The 18,305-nt window shown below is 57.1% G+C and overlaps 1 protein-coding gene across 1 annotated transcript; it reads right to left on the reverse strand.

Moving 5' to 3' along the window:
• Positions 1-260: 260 nt before the first annotated feature.
• OAF (out at first homolog) lies at positions 261-17,832 on the reverse strand. Its single transcript, XM_006207813.4, has 4 exons — positions 17,039-17,832; positions 3,513-3,647; positions 2,485-2,665; positions 261-1,324 (listed from the first exon to the last, which is right to left on the reverse strand). The coding sequence occupies exons 1-4, from the start codon at positions 17,309-17,311 to the stop codon at positions 1,059-1,061; spliced, it is 855 nt and encodes a 284-aa protein (XP_006207875.3). The 5' UTR covers positions 17,312-17,832; the 3' UTR covers positions 261-1,058.
• Positions 17,833-18,305: the final 473 nt, after the last annotated feature.

Genomic DNA, 18,305 nt, shown 5'->3' on the forward strand with positions numbered 1-18,305 from the left:
ATCTCACACTCTTGTAATGCCTGGCTTGCTTACCATCGTATGTCTCATCTTCTCAAGTGCACAAGTTTTGGCGTGTCCTTTCCTGGTACTAACCCCCACTCCCCCATCCTCTCCCACCACACAGGCCAAGCACTCAGCAGGTGCTTTAGAAGTTGTCCCAAGACTGGTCTCTGATTCAGCACAGGGACACTTCTTCTGACACCAGGTGGCAGCATTGGCCAAGAGTTCTCCCAGAACTCCCTGTCTAGAGCTGCTGTCAGTCAAGTAAAAATTTAAACTTTTATTTCTGGTACAAATGATAAATACTTTGCATTAAAAATCTGGAATTCAAGTCTTCCTCATACTTCATGCTCCCTCCCTGCCCCAGAACCTTACAAAAATATTTCTGTTTTAGGGGAGGGGGGAAGCCAACGCCTGCTCCGTGGCAAAGTCCAGGTCTGAGGAAAGGCACATGTGGTCTGTCTCAGGGTGGTGGGGTGGGGGGCACCCACCTGTCCCCCGGAGGGTGTTGGAGGCCAGGAGTGAGAGGGACGCACTGAGATCTGCTGTAGGGGCTGTGGCATCTTCCCGACAGATAGCCCCCTCTCTGGGGCAATGACCCCCTCGTTGCTGGGCAGCGGGAAGGTGGGGGAGGTGCACCTTCCGGATGGTAGGGCGGTGGTGGGTGGGGGTGTGTGGGGAGGTGGGTGTAATCAGCATAGACACCTTCCACGGTCTAAACCTTCAAAGAGTTAAGCAGGAGAGTCACAGGCCATCACATTTTGGTGCTTGAAAGAGAACACTTCAGGCGAGATGAAGGGAGGGCCACACTTGGAGAGCCCCCTTCTCCCTCTGTCCCCAAGGAAGGCACTGGGTGGGGGTGGGGGCTGCCTTCATGAGTTAACCCCTGCCCTGCCACACCCGTTTTCACAGTCGTGAGTGAGGGGGTCAGGGGCTGTGGGACTAGAGGAAGGGCGGAAGAGCAGGAAGGCCTCTTCGGGCTGGCCCCCTCCAGCGGCAGGGGGCGGAGCAGCCGGCCCAGAGCCGTGGCCCCAGGGACCACCGCTCATCCGGCGGGGCTAGGGGTCCTCGTCCCAGAGGCACAGCTGCCTCTGGGGCACGTAGAAGTCGAAGCTGTAGCTCTTCTGGCAGCTGCGGATGCCGCACTTGTAGGGCGCAGGGCGGTCGCGGCTGTGGCAGTACTTGAGCATGCAGGGGTACCAGGCTAGGCTCAGGCCGTAGCGGCACACGCAGGGCTTCCCGCGGTCCCCCGCCTGCCCGCAGCGAGGCAGCCACGTCTGCTCTGAGGCCTTGGGCAGCGCCTCGAACACGGAGCTGTCCACACCTGGGGGAGGAGGCAGAGGTCAGGCAGGGGGCCTCCCTGCAAGGCTCCTTCGGGCATCCCAGCACCCCTGTGAGCTATGTGTTATCATCCCTGGCTTGCAGATGAGAAAACTGGCCCAGAGAGGTTTAACGTCTAGCTGAGGTCACACAGCAAAAGTCAGGACTGGACCCCAGGGCTGTCTGACTCCAAGGCCTCCATTCGCCCATGCTGCCACCCTATAAAACGTCTCTATACTGGGACGTGATGGCATAGAGGTGTGGGGAGAATGAGGAGGTTGTACTGGAGCAGGGCCAGGCCAGGAAGGGCCAGCACAAACATGCTGGGGAATTCAGGGAGGCCAGTGTGCGGGGTATATCGGAGTGTGCACGTGAAGGTTGCTGGGGGGACACAGCAGTGACCTGGCCCCAGGTTTGGCTCAGTGGCCACAGAAGGGACTAGCCTCTGGAGGATGGCATCAGGTTTGCAGCTCGGTTTGGGAGGCAGCCCACTGGGGACAGGGTGTGTGTGGAGGGCATGACCACAGCTCTCCTGGGCATTTCTAAATCCAGCGCTGCCCTGGGAGGGCCAGGCATTTCTCCTATGCTCAGCCAGTTGGGCAGAAGGACCAGGGACCTGGAGTCAGAATGGTGACATCTCCTTGTCCCTTCTACAGAGAGGACCTGAGGACAGTCCTGGGAAAGGTACCCAGAGATGGGCCAGCAATGAGGTCACATGGCCGGAAGCGTAGGGACCATGCAAAGATGGGAGGAGTTCTCAAGGATCCTGGAGGAGAGATGCTGGCACCAAGGAGGGTGTGAAGGGAAGGAGAGGAGCTGATTTCTGAGAGGTGGCAGCAGAGGTAGCTGGTGAAAATGGGTGTTCGGGCTCCATCCAGAGCCTGGTGCCTGTGCCCCTCTCAATGACAGAGGGTCCCATCTGCGTTCTCACTAAGGGCAGAGACGAGGTGGGAGTTGTCTGGGAATTCCCTCCACAGGGTCCAGCAGGGTCTCAGTTCTGTATGTTCCTACCTGGGAATTGGTCCCTTTTATCTGGCTGACTCTTCTCACTAAAGAACCTCACAGGCACCACTTCCTCCAGGAAGCCTTCCCTGAACTCCCATATCACATCATTGCAGCCCATCATATCTGAGATGATACAGCAGTGGGCAGCACCCAGCTGACCTTGCTCCAGCCAGAACCGGACGTCCTCCTGGCGGGTGTAGATGGCATCCGCGGCCTCGGCACACACATTGCGGAGATGGGGGCTCAGCAGGCCCCCCTGGCTGAAGTTGACGGCGACATCCATGTGCAGATGCTCCAGACCCCGCACCTCCTCGGCCTGCCGCACCGCCCGTGGATTTTTCTGTGTAGAGGAGACGAGCCACTCTCACTGGGCCTTGAAGGCTCCCTGCCTGCTCCCTGCCCACTCCCAGGGGAACCCTGGTGGCTGAGAGTCAGACAGGCCCAGGCTGGCTGTCTTCAAATCCTTGGGGCCATCTGCAGGGTGGCAGTCAAGGGGCACCCAGGCCCCCTCCAAATGGGGCCACCCTCTGGGGCCTGATGGAGAATTCTGACATGCTGGGGGTGGTGCAGGAGGCGGGCAGGCTCGGCAAGCTGTCGCAGGGTCAATGACCTCTGGGTCCCATACCTTCCAACATCCAGGGAACTGAGTCTTTCTGGCTAAAGCAGGCAAAAGAGAGGGGCCTAGGACAGGTCCTGTGGATAGCTGAGGATGAGGCTGGGGAGAGGCCCAGGGTCCAGGAAGGGACTGGGAGCAGGGAAACAGGTTGTGGGTTTGCAACACTACACTGAACACTTTACATATTCCATCCCACCCAATCCTCACTATAATGCATCTCTCAGTGCGAAAATAGGGGCTTTGAAGGTGAAGTGACTTGTCCAGTGTCACCTGGATGATGAGTGGTGGTGCTGGGTCTGAAGGCAGATCCGACTTGCTTCCATCATAAGTGGGGGGGAGCTCAGCTTAGGGGACTGGAAGAATCTGGGAGCTGGGGGCTCAATGCAGACTAGAGATCTGGGGCTCTTAGGTCAGGTTTGGCCTGGGACACAATCAGGGAGTTCAGGATGATAGGGCGAGAGGTAGGTGCCAGGGAAAAGGGCTACGGTGGGTCAGGGACTGGGTGGGAGACTGAGGCTGGGGTGGGGTGCAGGCTGGCTGCAGGGGTGGGGGCTCTGGGGTGGGCACTCACCTGTCGGAGCTTGGCCATGGCCTCACTGGGAATGATCTCATTGTGGTGCAGCCGGGTGACAAAGCAGAGGGCCTGGAACTGACTCTGCCCCTTCTCCAGCTCCCCCAGGATCAGGGCCCGGAAGATCTTCACGTCCTGATGGGGAAGGGCAGATGGATGGGGACCAGCTGGAGTGGGTGGGGCCTCCTCACTAGCCACGACCCCAGAGCTCAGCTCAGGCCCTGGAGAGGACACGCCTGGACACTGCCCTGCAGTAGATGCCTCCCTCCTGCTGGCCTGGGAATTTTGATCTTTCCCATTTAAACCCCGTGACTTAAGAGAACACACCCAAGATGTTCCAAAGCCTCCTGGAAAATTCAGAGTGAAAGGCTAGAAAGCTTTTCAAAACAAAACTTTTAAAAGTACAGAACTTCACCTTGAAAGAAACAACAACCCGTTTTGGTACCTGGCTTGTTCACAGCTGATGCCCCCCACTTGGGGGGCACCCCAGATCAGGGTGAGTCAGGGCCCCTACGACCACCTGACCAGGGCATCGCTGGGGAAGGGCAGCACTCTTCACACGTACAGATCCCAGAGTTCCTCTCGCCGACTTTCCGGTTCAGTAGTTCTGGGAGAACGCCCCTGATGCTTCTGGTCAGCCAGGCTCCGAGCCCACCCGCACCCCAGATAGAGGCATTGGGGTCAGGACCGGGTCAAGGGCAGACACAGCCTCAGCTGTTGTGGGCTTCTGGCCTGAGGGAGCCGGGATGGCTCACCTTTCCCCTTCTCTCTCCACTTCCCCTTTCCCCACTGGGGTTACTAACAGGCATTCTCAGCAGGTCAAGGGCTCCTTCCTGTTAGTGACTCACTGCGTGAATCAAGTCAATTGGGAGGCCAGGGGTGGGGGCAGAGGGAGAAGGGAGAGGGATGGGGTCCCTTCCCAGTCGGGCTGCCAGAACCCTGTGTACCTGTGGTGGTCCTTGCTCCCACACATCTCTGTGCCTTGGCTCACTGCTTCCAGTGAGAAGTCAGCAGGTCCCAAGCCTAAATCTGTCAAGACCTCAGCCTGCCCCAGAGGGACCCCAGCCACAAGGATGGCTCTCCTCCAGGAACCCCGATGGCCCTGCACCAGTACAGGGGGCTGGGGGGTGTGGTGTACAGCTCTGCGTAACTTTGCATCCATCAATGTCCACGCCCTGGCCCCACTCACTAAGAGCGCCCCCAGCTACTGAGCACTTACTGTCCATCTGCTGGAGTGCAATGTTCTGAGAACAGGGTCTGAGGGTACCCCCTAGATTCTGGTAATGAGGCAATGAGGGGCCCAGGGTTCCTCTCCAAGTCTGCAGTGTGTTGGCTGGCCCCCAGGCATCTCTCTCAGCTTCTCTAAGCTTCATTCGTAAAATGGGGATGGTGACACTCTTACCTGGCAGGACTGTGGTGACAACTAACTGGGTTAGTGTGGAGGGAACACAGCAGAACCCGCCCGGAGGAAGTGCTCAGCGGTGAAAGCTGTGACCATTATCACCAGGCAGGTGACCAGCAAGTACTGCCGGTGATCTGAAACTGCTGAGTGCTGTCATCCCACAAACCCCCATGCCCTTTGGAAGCCCTCTGACTCTGCAGGGACACTTCCCTACTTCCTGTCGCTGTAAATGCTCTCTGAAACAATGAGATGTGGGAGTGTATGGGGAGATTTTCCACCAATATTTGCAGAAAGGGAAACTAAGGCCCAGCTGGTGAGAAGGGTTCTGTTAGGTTCCTCGTGGCCCCAGACTTGCCAGGAAGGTGAATCAGAGCTCGGGCAACTTTAGCTTCCTCTCAACAGGAAATCCGTCCCGGGGCCACGAGGCTGGAATCTCCTTGCCCAGCCAGCCTGGGCCACACGATCTTCCCCTCCCTCGGGTCAGCTGAGGGGAGAAGGGAGGCCGGTACACTTTGTGCATTTTCCACTCCGGGCTCAGTTCCTGCCAGGTTAGACTTGATACCAGACTTCCGTTCCCTGGGGCTGAGTCAGGCAGATGTCCCTGGCAGGACCCCCAGGCAGGATCCAAAATCCATCCCCTGGATTTTTAGCAATGACTCTTTAAAAGAATCCCATCTGGGACAGTCACAGCATCCTCTCCAATACCACAGGCACGTGCCATAGCCTGTGGTCTGCTGGCCCCGAGTGGCTTCATTGCTTGGACATTACCTTAGCAGGAGACATCCTGCTTGGACCTCCACCATTAGCAGGAGAAAGTATTTGAATTTTTGGAGCAGACCAGGGGTGAAGGAAATCTGTTGGAGACTTTTTTCCCTGCTTCTGTATTAAATACCAATGACAATAACAATGTTGTCAATGACAACAACAAAATGCCACAAAGTGGGACCCTGACTAGGGGTGAAGAGAGGGGCTGACTACTTTTTTGTTGAGATAGATTTCCTCCATATCTCCTATTTGTGTGTGCAGGACAAAAATTTTTGAAGTCTGTAACTTTAAGGGACAAGTCACTGTCACCATGAGTCAAAGAGGATATACCATCCTGTTTAAAATCTTTACAACACAAGGTTGGAACTATGATTATTACCGAGTTTAGAAAGGATAACTTGCTCAAAGTCATGGGACTAAGAGGAAATGTAGCTGGAATTCTAACCCAAGCAGCCCGACTCCGGAATCTGAGTTCTCACAACCACAATGCACAACTGCCTCCTAGGCCAACGAGTCTGGTGTCCCTGATGCCCAGTTAAAGAAACTGAAGCTCAGGCCCAGAGAGTGAGTGTGTTCTGCCTCAGGTCCCACAGCTGGTGAGTGGCTGAGTCAGGATGGGAAAGCAGCACCCTCTTCCAGCCGTGCCCATCTGGCAGTGGTCTGTCTGTCCTCTGCAGACCTGCCCTGGGAGTGCGGCGGCTCCTATTCATGGTTCTGCGTGACTAGTGACTCACAGACAACAAACAGCATCTGACACAAACATGAGGATAAGATGACGCAGGACCACCCTTCTAACCCGCCCGCTTGCCTGCCCAGCCCAGAGCCTCTTTAAACCCTGAATTCTCCAGGCTTCTTAATCCTTTCTTCAGAAAACCACATTCTACATGCTGAGCCCTGGGAGGGAGAGGGCAGCCTGAGTGCCTGGATCATTTTGGCTCCATCATGGCTGGTGTCCTGCCTACCTTCTACTCCACACACCTCAGAACTCACACCTCTGTTTTAGGGACCCCTTTCCCTCCAACACAGAGGGCAGGGCAAGGGCAGAGGTCCCCCTGCTTCAGGGAACCTCTGATCAGATGCTAAGCCCAGGCCAGATGGGAGCCTGGCTCCCAGATTGCCCCCTTGCCCGAGAGTCCTCTGGGATGATTCACTTGGATGTGGCCAAAGGCCCAAGGCAGATGACACAGCGGGGTAAGAGCCCATGGCAGGCTCCTCAGGTCCAGGGCTCAGGTTAGGGCTCCCGAGATGGGCAGTTTCTGTAAGTTTCCTTCTCCCACGAGCTCCCAGGAACCTCCAGCACACCAGGAGCAGGCTGCAAGGGGGAAGTGGACTGTATTGCACCAGGGTTGAAATCTGTACCACGCAGAGCGTGCGACGAGCGTGCAGTGGAGCTAGTGAGTGTCTGCTGAAATCCTTCGTGTGTGGTTTTCAGGAGCAGGCGCAGGCAGGCTCTTGGAGAGCCTGGTAGTTAAGAGCAAAGGTTCTGGAGACCCTGGTAGTTAAGAGCAAAGGTTTTGGAGCGCCTGCTGCCCGCGTTCAAATCCTGGCTTTGCTGATCTGAGCCACGTCACCCTGGGGATTTACCTCACCTCCCTGTATCTTCATTTCCTCATGTGTCAAATGAGTGCAGCTAACAGTGCCTGCACCTCAAAGGATGACTTGGGGGGAAGACGAGTGAAAAGTCTCAGGACAGAGTGGGCTAAACTCTTTAAGTTTCTCTACTATTGTTGTAATCCCTGGCCTTGCTCCAGCTGTGATCTCCTCCGGACCTGCAGAGGCAGGAGTGAAGAACTTTCTCCCAGAGACGCACCTGAGGCCCAGAGAAGACAGGTGACTGCTGGAGGTAATCAGCAAATCAGTGGGAGAGCTCTGATTAGCATACCTGGGGCGGGGCCATCACAGGCATGAGGAGGGGAGGGGCCAGGGCAAGATGAAGGCCAAGGCCCCTGTCTTCAAGGGGCTCATGGGGGAGGCCGACTTACAACTGAAGTCAGGGCCCCATGATAAGGCCTAGGGTCGAGGTTTATGCTAAGTGCTATGGGGCAAAGGATGGATGAGGGAGCGCTTCTGTCCTGTTAGGGATGGGACTGGGAGGGGTGGAGGGAGGGAAGACTTCCTAGAGTGAAGGACATTTCAGTGGTTCCGGATAAAGAATGGGGGGCATTCTAGCAGAGAGGCATTGACAGAAGATAGGGAGGTATGAGGGTCTCTTAATGCCCCCACCCCATGCAACCCTCCACGCTGCTGTCATACGATCTGCCTAATGTCTTGCCGAGGCCCCTTTTGTCCTTGCAAAGTATACCCCCCAGAGGCTGGCATCCAGATCTTTGATGACAGCTCTGAGCTTTGAGCCAAAGAGCAGGCAGTTCCCAGACTGAGCGAGGAAGTGTGTCCTTCCATGAGGTCTGTGCATCACCCCTCAGGATTCAGTTCAAATGCATCCCTCACCCCTGGCCTCACCAACCCTCCAGCAGAGCTGACCAGGCCCGGCCCCTAACCTCCACAACACCAATGCCACTGTGTTTGCAATCATCTCGTCCCTTGTCTTTCCTTCCAGACTCAGCTCTTAGAGGCTGGGATAGTATCTTATTTGCATATTTGCATGTTGTGTATCCCTGTCCCCTAGAACACAGCAGGTGCTCAGTAAGTACCCGGTAATGAATAAGTGAAGGATGGAGGGAACAGACAAGAGCAGGCCAAGGTTCTGGGGAAAGTGAGAGTACCTACTGGGGAGGGGAGGGCAATGAGTGTTGAAGGAAGAGGCTGGCAGGAGGGGCAGGGTACAGGCTCTGAGTGCCCAGCCAAGGAGTCTGAGCTTAATCTAGTAGATCACTGGGAGTCACCGCTGAGTTTTGAGCCTGGATGTGACATGAGTGGAACTCTGGCTTAGAGCTGAATCAGAAACTTGAGCTGTGCTGCGCCAGTGTGCATCTGATCTAAAGGCTTCGGCAGAGGGCTCCTGTCCTCATGTGGCGTCTTCTGTCCAGGCCACAAGTCAGCCAGGCCCTCCGTGCTCTGCTCCTGGCTCGGGACGGCGGCTCCACCTTATTTATGCCATATCCTCAGTGTCTGCCGGAGCACGACACAGAGCCCATTGAACGGATGACCGCTCTGGGGCCTCCATCGCCCCCCCTCCTCCAACAAGAAGACTGCTCTTTCTTCCTGGGCTTCATTGCAGCTGGGCTCCTGTGGGCTGGTAGTCCTACAGCTGCGATTTGGGCTTCTAGAGGTTGAGGGGATCATTTAGTTCATGCTCCAGTGAGGTCCCAGCAGGGGACGTGGCCCTCACAGGTCACACAGCTGCAGAGCCAGGACCAGGAGCCCAGACCTCCTGACTCTCGGTCCCGTGATCTTTATGCGCTTCCAAACTCCCCCGAGCCCTTGTCCAGATAGCTGCTCTTCTCTGCGTCCACTCCCTGCCCTGCTGCTTGTTGATTCTCTGTGTCTCACAGAGAGACGTCGGTCCTGGGAAAAGCAGGGGGCAGCCCTCTGCACTTCAAGAGCAGACACCCTGTGCCAGGCCCTTGATGCTGCCTTCCGGGGGTGCTGGGAACAGGAGGGAACGTGCCCATGCATGCAGAGCACACCGGAGCGCTGATGCCTGTGGCGCTGTCACACCAGCCTCTGGCTGGCGACGTCCAGCCTTGGGTAAGACTGAAAGGGGAAACGAACTTCTCTCTTGCTTCAGCCGCTGTGGGGTTTTATGTTACTAGCAGCCAAGTTGAATCATAACTGTACACACAGACGTACACCTGCTTTCCCCATTCACGGGCCACATGTCCATAATCTTTCACCCAGATCTGCTGATTCTGGAACAATCTCCCAACCCCCCACCCAGCAGCACCCAGGCTTCCCCAGGCCCCCTTCCGCCCGGGCTCGCACTGTGGCTCAGCTGCGCAGTCCCTCCTCCCTCACATGTGTTGCTCATATGAGCACGTTTCCTCCCTCACAGCCTCTCCCCGGGAGCCTCCACCTCACCCCCATTCTCTCAGTCACACAGAGCATCCCTCACAGATAGTCTCGCACGCCTATCTTCTCCCCAGCAGTCTCTCCCACACCCTCCCCACCCTTGAATTCCCCTAAAGCCTCACACTCCACATCTCACAGTCCATCTCGCATACACGACAGTCGAACAGCCTCCGCACACATGCTGTCACCCTCACCTGCCTCCAGCAGTCACACCCTCTCGAGTGCAGCTCTCTTCACACACAGCCCCAACCGGGCCGACCTCCTCTCCTCCTCTGCCTTCCTGGCCACCTTCCCATCACCAGCCCCCCACCCTCCAAGCCCTTCCTCAGTCCCCTTCTCCTCCAGCCCACCCTGGGGAGCGGTGGTGAGGCTCTCCTGCCTCAGGCCTCGCTGCCAGCCCAGCCTTCCGCCACAGGGGAACCGAAAACCAAGAAGGCCAGAGGGCGGAGCTGCCCCTCTCTCAAAGCCTCCCTCCTAGCCCGCCTCTGGACCACGGTGCCCGTGTGGCCCAGGCTGGAGGCCATCTCTCCAGGGTCCCTGTGGGGCACCAGCTCCCCTCTCCTCCTGGCCCTGGGACGGCTGGCGCTGTCTCCTGGGAGTTTCCTCTGCCACTTTGGTTTCTTTCCATTCACACTGGAGTGTGTGACTCTGAGGCCTGGGCTGAGCCAATCCAAATATTTATTGCTCTGCTCCTGGCTGGGGCTGCTTTATGGCTGGAGAAGGGCTGGGGAGGTGAGGAGTCGGCCTGAAGGAGCAGCCAGGGACCAATGCCCTCCTAACCCTGTGCTGGCTGCCCCGGGGCAGACACAGGAGCACCCCTGCGGCTCTGCCCAGGCTCCTTGAGCAGGAACAGAGGTGACTGGAGTTAATCCAAAGCCAGGCCAAGCACATTCCCAGGCCGGTGCCCAGGGACGTAGGCTGCCCCCATCACCAGCTGCCTGCAGACCTTCCAGAGCCTCAGGCCTGGGCCCAGACAGAGGCTTCTTGTTACAGGACATTAGCACAACCACCAGCTGTGGGTAGCGCCCCCTCTCTCCCCCCCACCCCAGTGCCTCCAGCGCCCCGTCAGCCAAATCCCAAAGGTCACCACTGTCCTGACTGCCCCAGAACAATGTGAGACTTTATGTGGATCAAATGCGCCCCAATGTCCCGCTGACTCAGCGCTCCTGAGATGGGGCTCTGTGCTCCCCGCTCACCCACATTCCCAGCCCCCTCGCTCCCTGCCCTTTATCCAAACCCCTAGTGGCAGCGGCTTCAACACTGGCCAACTGAGCCCTAATGAAGCTTTGGTCCCTAGAGAAGGGACAATGTGTATAAGGGCGGCGGCGGCGCCGGCAGCGGGCGCGAGGAAGGAGGGCTGGGGCAGACGGGAGTGGAGTCGGGGCGGGAACTGCGATTTTGCCTCTCACGTGCCTTTGCCGGCCTCTGCTTCGCTAAGGCCCCTTATTCACCTCTCACAGCACGCCTACAAGCATCGCACTGTTGTCCCTGTCGGGTTTGTGTCGTGTCTGAGCCTGGGGCTCAGAGAGGTTAAGGGACTTGTCAAGTCACACAGCTGGTTAAGGGCAGAAGATGTACAGTGAGCGCTCAGGAGTATCTATGAGATCTTCTAAAAGTGGCTCCCTTACCCACTCCGTCTCTCCAGAGGCCATGGCGGGAGGGGAAAGGGGAGCGTCTCAGGCACCAGGCTGTGAAGGGAAGGGGTCAAAACTCAAAATTTACAAAGTGGGGTTGGCAGGGGGTGGAGAGGGTCGTGATGAGCTTGGGGGAGGGGCCCAGCCCATCTCTAATGAGGAGCGTGTCTCTGTAGATTTGTTCCTCTGCACCAGAGCTTTTCTCAGCCTCCTTCTTCCCTTTTCCTTCCCCTTTTCAGGTTTCGCCAGCCTTCTGGAAGGAGCCCATCCAGATGCCGCAGTAGCACAGGCGGTCAGAATGTGGTGGGAGGATCCCTGGGTCCCAATCCTGGACTGTTAGCTGTTGATCTTGTCCAGGTCACTTCATTGTGCTGAGCCTCAGTGTGCACATCTGCATGTGGGATGTAGGGGTGAGGGTCCCAGGAGCCCAGTGTGTGAGGTGAGTGACTGCTCAGTGCATGAAACCCAGGGATACGTGATTCTTAGACAAGGCTGGCCTCTGTACCTTACGGAGCCTCACAGGAAGAACCTCACTTCTGCCTCCCTCCACCTTCCCACCAGGCCACCCACTTGTCCCAGGTGGCGGTATTCACAGCTCCACCTGGGATCTTTGGCTAGGACTTCACCTGGGCATGGGCATTCAGGGATGGGAGATGCTTGCCAGGCTCCAGGGAGCATGTTTGAACTTTAGGGCAGGGCCACTGATCCTTGACTAGGGGAGGAATTCCTTAGACATGGCAGAGGGACCGCTGTTAGACCCGAGGGCCCCGTGGACATGAGCTGGGTCATTCTTCCTGGTGAATTCTCATAAACTCCCATGGGGAAATGCCCTGGACTCCAAAAAGGTCTGGGCCTCTCCTGAAAGCACCTATGCTGCCCTCTGTTCCCTGAGATGTCCTCTCCATCACATGCCTCTAGTCCAAATCACTGAATTGCAGGGACCTGCAGGGACAGAACACAGACAGGGTAGGGGGAGACTGGACCCTGAAGGCTCATCCTGTCTGACATCTGCATGATCTGATATCCTGTTAGAACAAACAGCCTCAGGCAGTAATGTATTTGCAAATTCCACATCTTCCCTGACTACCTCTCACAGTCTGCAGCTGCTCCGCTGACCAAGAAAAGGAGCCCTCAAGGCAGGGAGGCTGGTGCTATCTGGACTGTTCCTTCCTCTGGCTCCCACTCACTCCCCCATCGGGGCCCAGGGCAGGGCTCAAGTTTCCAGTCTCCCTGGGTCCACTGGAGAGATCTTGAGCTGACCCACCCTGCCACAGGGCTTCCCTTAACTTTGGCTCCAGCCCACAGCCCCTCACGACCCCTCCCTCCACAGGTTTGGAGTCTGTGGCTCCTTCCTCCCCTCTCCAGCTGCAGCCAGGATCCCCGCCATGCAGCTGCACATGACTTTCTCTTATCTTTTAGCCCCACCCTCCCCATCCATCTGGTCAGCACCAAACCAAGCACCAAGCCGCTTGAACGTGACTCATCCCTTCCTGCAGCTTTTGGACACTCACAGCGGGGGACAGAGGGGAAAGAGAACTTGGACAGGGACAGCAGCCTGGCGGAGGGGAACCAAGAGGGCAGGCAGACCAAAACCGAGTTAGATACTGGGAATGGTGACACACCTGCTATTAGATATGCCCAGTGAGCATATACATTGGGTATAATTATATATAAAGGATTTGGATTATAAAGAAGAGCATTGCCTATTAAGAGTGTATTATGAATTCGAGTTCTTGCGCTGAGGGCATAGAGAATTAGGCCTCAAGTCTATATATTGCTTAAAACACATTAGGGTTATTGTGGGTGAATGACAGGTTTCAAATAGGTTTGAATAGGAGTTTGGGCTCCATCTTCATTTAACAGTCTAACCTGGTCCCTCCTCCAAGTCCCTCCTTCCCTGGAGCAGTTATGCCAGTGTCTTCCAAACCATGCTGCTTATTGGAATCGCCAGGGGCCCTTTAAGAATAGTGCTGCCTGGCTCCCTCGTCTGATGTTCTGACTTAAGTGGGATGGAGGGCAGCCCAGGTGTGGGGTTTTCTGAGGCTCCCCAGGTAATTCAAATGTGCAGCAAAGGTTGGGAGCCACTGAGCTGCAGCATTTCTTTGAGAGCTGCAGCTTGATCTGCCTGGTGGTCAGCAGCCCTTGGGCAGGGCTTACAGTAAAGTGTGATGGTCAGTTGATAGCTCCAAGCTGTTCATTGTCTCCTTTGCCTGGGCTCCAGCCTATGTGTCCTACAGCAGGATGATTACTATTATTGCTTTGCCAGCTTTGGGTTCAGCGTGGCAGCGTAGGGGAGCCAGGCCACGTTTGAGCCCTGTCTCCCAGCAGAGCCAAACAGAGAGGGTGGGAAGGGCTAAAGAGAGGGGGCTAGAGAGGATGAGACCAGCTGGACAGAGGGCTGCACTGCCCCCAGCACAAGGGGCCGTGTTGCTGCCCTGAGTAGACTGACAGGACAGGGCCGGCTGCTCCCTGCGGAGGGGCTGCCTGGCAGTTTTGGAGTGTGATGGTTAATTTCACTACCACTGGGTGAAGGGAGGCCCACACAGCTGGTAAAATATTATTTCTGGGTGTGCCTGCGAGGGTGGCTTGGGAAAGAAAGCATGTGAATCAGTACGCTGAGCAGAAGGTGGCCCTCACCGAAGTGGGTGAGCATCGCCCCATCCACTGAGGGTGTGAACAGAACAAGAAAGGTGGAAGAAAGGCAAATTTGCTCTCTCTGCGTGAGCCAGGCCATCCATCTTCTCCTGCCCTCAGACAGCAATGCTCCTGGTTCTCAGGCCTTTGGACTCAGGCTGGAATTATACCAGCTTTCCTGGGCCTCCAGCTTGCAGATGACAGACTGTGGGACTTCTGTCTCCATTCTCACGTGAGCCAACGCCTCATAATAAGATCTTTTTCTATTGATTTATACTTCTATCCTGGTATTTCCACTGTGCGGGGGAACTCCGACTGATACATGGAGCTTCAAAGACAAGGTTATGATTTGGGACTAAGGCTTCTCCAGGCTCAGGGCTGATTTTCCGTGTGACTTTGGGTCCGTCACTCAATCTCTTTGACCCTAAGCTTAGCAGGGAGGGTCCATGCTGAAATGCAACGTGAGCCGCGGCTATGAAAGTTAATGGCAACTATTTCTGGAGCGCTTAGCACAGTGGCCGATACACAGTGTGTATGTCATACGCATGATCCTGTTTAGTTCTCACAGTAGGATTGGTACCATTACTATCCCCATTTTACAGATGAAGAAATTAAGGCTTGGAGAGATTGAGTGGCTTGCCCAGGGTTAAACCAAGTTTGTCTCCCAAAGGTGATAAAATGGCCAATGTCATATTCCCAAGTGGAGTAAGGGCTATTTCCAAACCACCCCAAATGTACACAAAACAACAGAAACACAAAGTCCAGAACTTTTTCCTACAGGAAAAGTCTAGATAGAAGCTTCTCGTGGAAATCTGCCAAAGACTTTGAGGCAGAGACTTTGAGGACTGGGTGGGCAATAAGAGAGCCTGGATTCCGTATGAAAGCTGCTTTGGCCAATGTAGACAGTAGACCGGGGTGGGGATTCCAGCTTAGCCTCCCACAGCTCCACCCCGCCCCAGGCTAGCTGAGAAACCCAGAGTTGGAGGGGACCTCGGAAAGCTGGTTCCCTTTCGGTGCCTTCTGCTCCCAATCCCCCCCCCCTCACTTTGCTGATGAAATTGGAGATGCCAGGGGCGGGTGTGAAATGCCAGCTTCTGGGTCAGAGGCTAGCCTGAAAAGCAGACTTTGGAAACCTGGGTGGAGGTGAACTGCTCTGGGGATTAAAATGAGGCTCCTATACTCAGCTCCGAATGTATTCTCTCCCCCACTTTACCCTCAGCCCCAATCCCTAGTCCTCCACCCCACTGCCACCTGGGCTCTCCTCTCCCCTCGCCCTCAGGGTAGAGCAATAAAATCTCATGCTACAGCTAGAGGCTATAAAAGCTGAGCCCTACCTGCTCACTCTTTCACTGAAGTCCTAGCCACAGCCTTGGTTGCTGGAGCGTCCCGGGGTGGGGAAGTCTCTCTAGGGTTCCAGCACAGCCACAGAACAACGGGCAGCTGGCAGGAAGGTGGGAGATGCACAGGCTGGCCTGAGGCTCACTCACAAGGACAAAGGGCTTCGAAGGAAGGTCAGAGGGAAGATTCGATCCCTGCCTCCTGAGGGTTCTAGCCACTACGTGGGTTTTCCAGCAGAAGAACATACTTGACAAAATTCCCATGGAGTTTAGGTGGAGAGGCAGGAGGTGTTCTGACCCTATCAGATTCCCTCTCTCCGCACATAAACTCACCTGCCCCTACCTGAATTTGAAAACCTAGTTTGGGCCTGCTGAGGAAGGGAGGAAGGAAGGAAGGACCACAGAGTCCTGCCAACTGGGACACTCAACCACCCCTGGCCCCATCACCCCCCACCTTCCTGCAACTGGTCTACCTACACCCCTTGTCATGACAACTCAATAGTCCTGGGACTGACCAATAGTCAAGCCCCGCCTCCACTGTCCACTGGATCACCCCCACCTGCCTGGTGCTATGGATGGCAGTTTTGCTGGGTCCCTAGCTGACTCCTCAAACTCTGCTCCAATACCTCTCAAGCTCCCAGTCTCTAAGAGGAAGGAGAGAAGTAGCTCAGGCAACAGTCCCACAGCCCTGGGCTTCCCCAGCTGCCCAGCTATCTAATCGGCCTCACCTCTCCACTTCCCCAGAGACAGCCTCACAGGGCCTCTTTTTATCAAGAGAGGGACTTGGGGAGGGGGGCTTTAGGAGATCAGGAGACTCCCTTTGAGTACCTATAGCTCACCCACTCTTTCCCTCCAGGATTCCTGCTACTGGGTTACCGTTAGTCACTCACGGCCCTTCCAGGCCCACTTCCTGATAAACTCCCAGCACCTCCATTCTCCAACCCCCACCTCCCTGCCGCCATGGTCTTGGGGGCCAGGCCCACCTTTTGGTTCCCTCCACAACATACAGGCACGCTGAGGAGAGGCTGGTCTCTACCCCACACCCTGCAATCTGGGCCAAAACTGGGGGTTGGTAAGGGGTGGCGCCTCTCAGAGCACAGGAATCTCATCTAGGGCCTCTCCCAGGTCCTTCTGCAGCAAGTCTCCCAGACTTCCAGACCAAAGAGGAGAGGTGGCTTCTCCTTTGTTTGGGAGGGACATGGGACAAGCTCTGCCCAGAAGCCCCCTTTCTCAGCCCAGGAAAGTGAAACAAGGAGAGGTGGTTCAGAGACTCCAAGATGTCAGGGCTGGGAGGCCTGGAGTCACCTTTTGTCCTGTATAGGGGTGAGAAAGTTGGCCCAGAGAAGGAAAGGGACTTGCCCTAGGTCACACAGCAAGAACTCAGGTCCTCTGACTCCTGGGCCAGGCCTTTTCCCTGTTAGAGCATGAGGAAATTGCTCCAAATAGGGAGTTGGGGTCGTTAACATCAGCTCCCTTGAAGGTCAGCACCTGGAGGGCTCTGGGAGAGCTGGAAGAGGAAGTGCGGAGCTGGTCTGGGGGCCTGGGTACCCAGAGCAAACAGGCGAATGGCTGGAGTGGTAGTCGGAGGGGCAGCAGAGCAGGGGAGAATGAGGGGCAGGGTCTGGACGCTGGGGAGCCAGGCAAAGAGACGTGGAGAAGAGCTAGGGATGACATTGGTTAAGACGCCTCCCTCTCCTGGCCCAGTCTTTCTGCAGGCCTCGGTGCCACGGGGATCCCGGGGCGCTCAGGCTAGCAGGTCCCCCAGGGCGAGCGAAGGAGCCTCACCTTCCTGAAGTCGGCGGTGAAGGAGACCAGGGTGCCGTCGGGCTTGCGCAGCTCCAGGCTGATGCTGTCGGCGTCGCTGTCCGCCTGCAGGCTCTCCTCGGTCACCTGGCCATCGGGCAGCCGCACGCGGACCCGCAGCTCAGCAGGCGCGCCCGCCCCGGTCCCCGCGCCCACGCCGCGCGGCACCCCCAGCGGCGGCACGAGCAGCGGCAGCAGCAGCAGCAGCAGGGCGGGGGGCGCCGGGGGGACCCCGCGGCGGCCGGGAGGGCGCATCCCCGAAGACCGCTGCCGCTTTCGCGGTGCCCGCGCGCCGCGGGCGGGCGGGGAGCGCAGCGGCCAAACTTCGCTCAAACTTGGAGGCTAGTTCGGGGCGCGCGGGCGCGGCTCCCCGGGGGTCTCAGCCGCGGGGCGCCCGCGACGTGGCGCCCACGCCCGTGGGCTGCCCTCCGCCGTGCGCCCCCCGGCGGCTCCGAGGCGGACACCGCGCTCCCGGGGCCCGTCCGCTCCCCCGACCCCGGCCCAACGCCGCGGCTCCCGCGGCCCCCCGACTCCGGCGCTGCGAGACTCTGTTTTGCACTTTTCATTCAATCCCACCCCCCGTCACTTCCTTCAGAAAACAGAAACCACCAGGACCTGCCTTAAAGAGACCGCGCACCTCTCGGCCCTTAAAGGGCCCGCGGCGGCTCCCCGCGCTCGGCGGCGGCCCGGGCGGGGGCGGGGCGGGCCGAGGGGACCGGCGCGCGGCGGCTTTGTGGGAACAGGGCTTTCTCAATCCACCTCCCTCCCCGCCGCGTCCCGGCAGCGACCGGACTGGGTCAGGAATTGGCTTTCCCGGCAAATCCCTTCCTCCCAGCAGGGGCGGGACGGGTGACTCTTCCCCCGCCCCCCCCTTTTTTTGGCTTGTTCTTGTGCCACGTGGATGAAAGAATCGGGCTTGGTGTTTTAGGGGTTTTGTTTGGTCTTTTAGTTTTTCTCACGTAGGGAATTTCTACAAAGTTTCAGCAAAATCGGACCTCACCTCGCATTCAGCCTTGAATGTCCCAGGTGGGGAGAGAGGGGCTGGGGTTCTGCCCGCGTTTACATGCGTCAGGTGTGAGCTCTTGATCAATCAGGCCGCCCCTCTGGACGAGGCCCTCAAAGCGTCGGCATACTGAGTACTTGTGCAACTTTTCTTTCCAGGCTCGTGGCCCTCACTTCCCCCATTCACGACCTTTCCTGAGTCCTGCCCACCTCCCCAGATTCCCGTTCTCTCTACCAGCAATAGACT

The sequence above is a fragment of the Vicugna pacos genome, chromosome 33 (genome assembly GCF_048564905.1).
Source record: "Vicugna pacos chromosome 33, VicPac4, whole genome shotgun sequence".
Classification (NCBI taxonomy): domain Eukaryota; kingdom Metazoa; phylum Chordata; class Mammalia; order Artiodactyla; family Camelidae; genus Vicugna; species Vicugna pacos.

Excerpts from the sequence above, each read along its gene's own strand:
- OAF (XM_006207813.4), bottom strand. The coding sequence starts at position 17,311 with ATGCGCCCTCCCGGCCGCCGCGGGGTCCCCCCGGCGCCCCCCGCCCTG. Across the intron at positions 3,648-17,038 it reads TCACCGCCGACTTCAGGAAG|GACGTGAAGATCTTCCGGGC; the intron begins GTGAGGCTCCTT and ends CTTCCCCATCAG. Across the intron at positions 1,325-2,484 it reads CCGGTTCTGGCTGGAGCAAG|GTGTGGACAGCTCCGTGTTC; the intron begins GTCAGCTGGGTG and ends CTCCTCCCCCAG.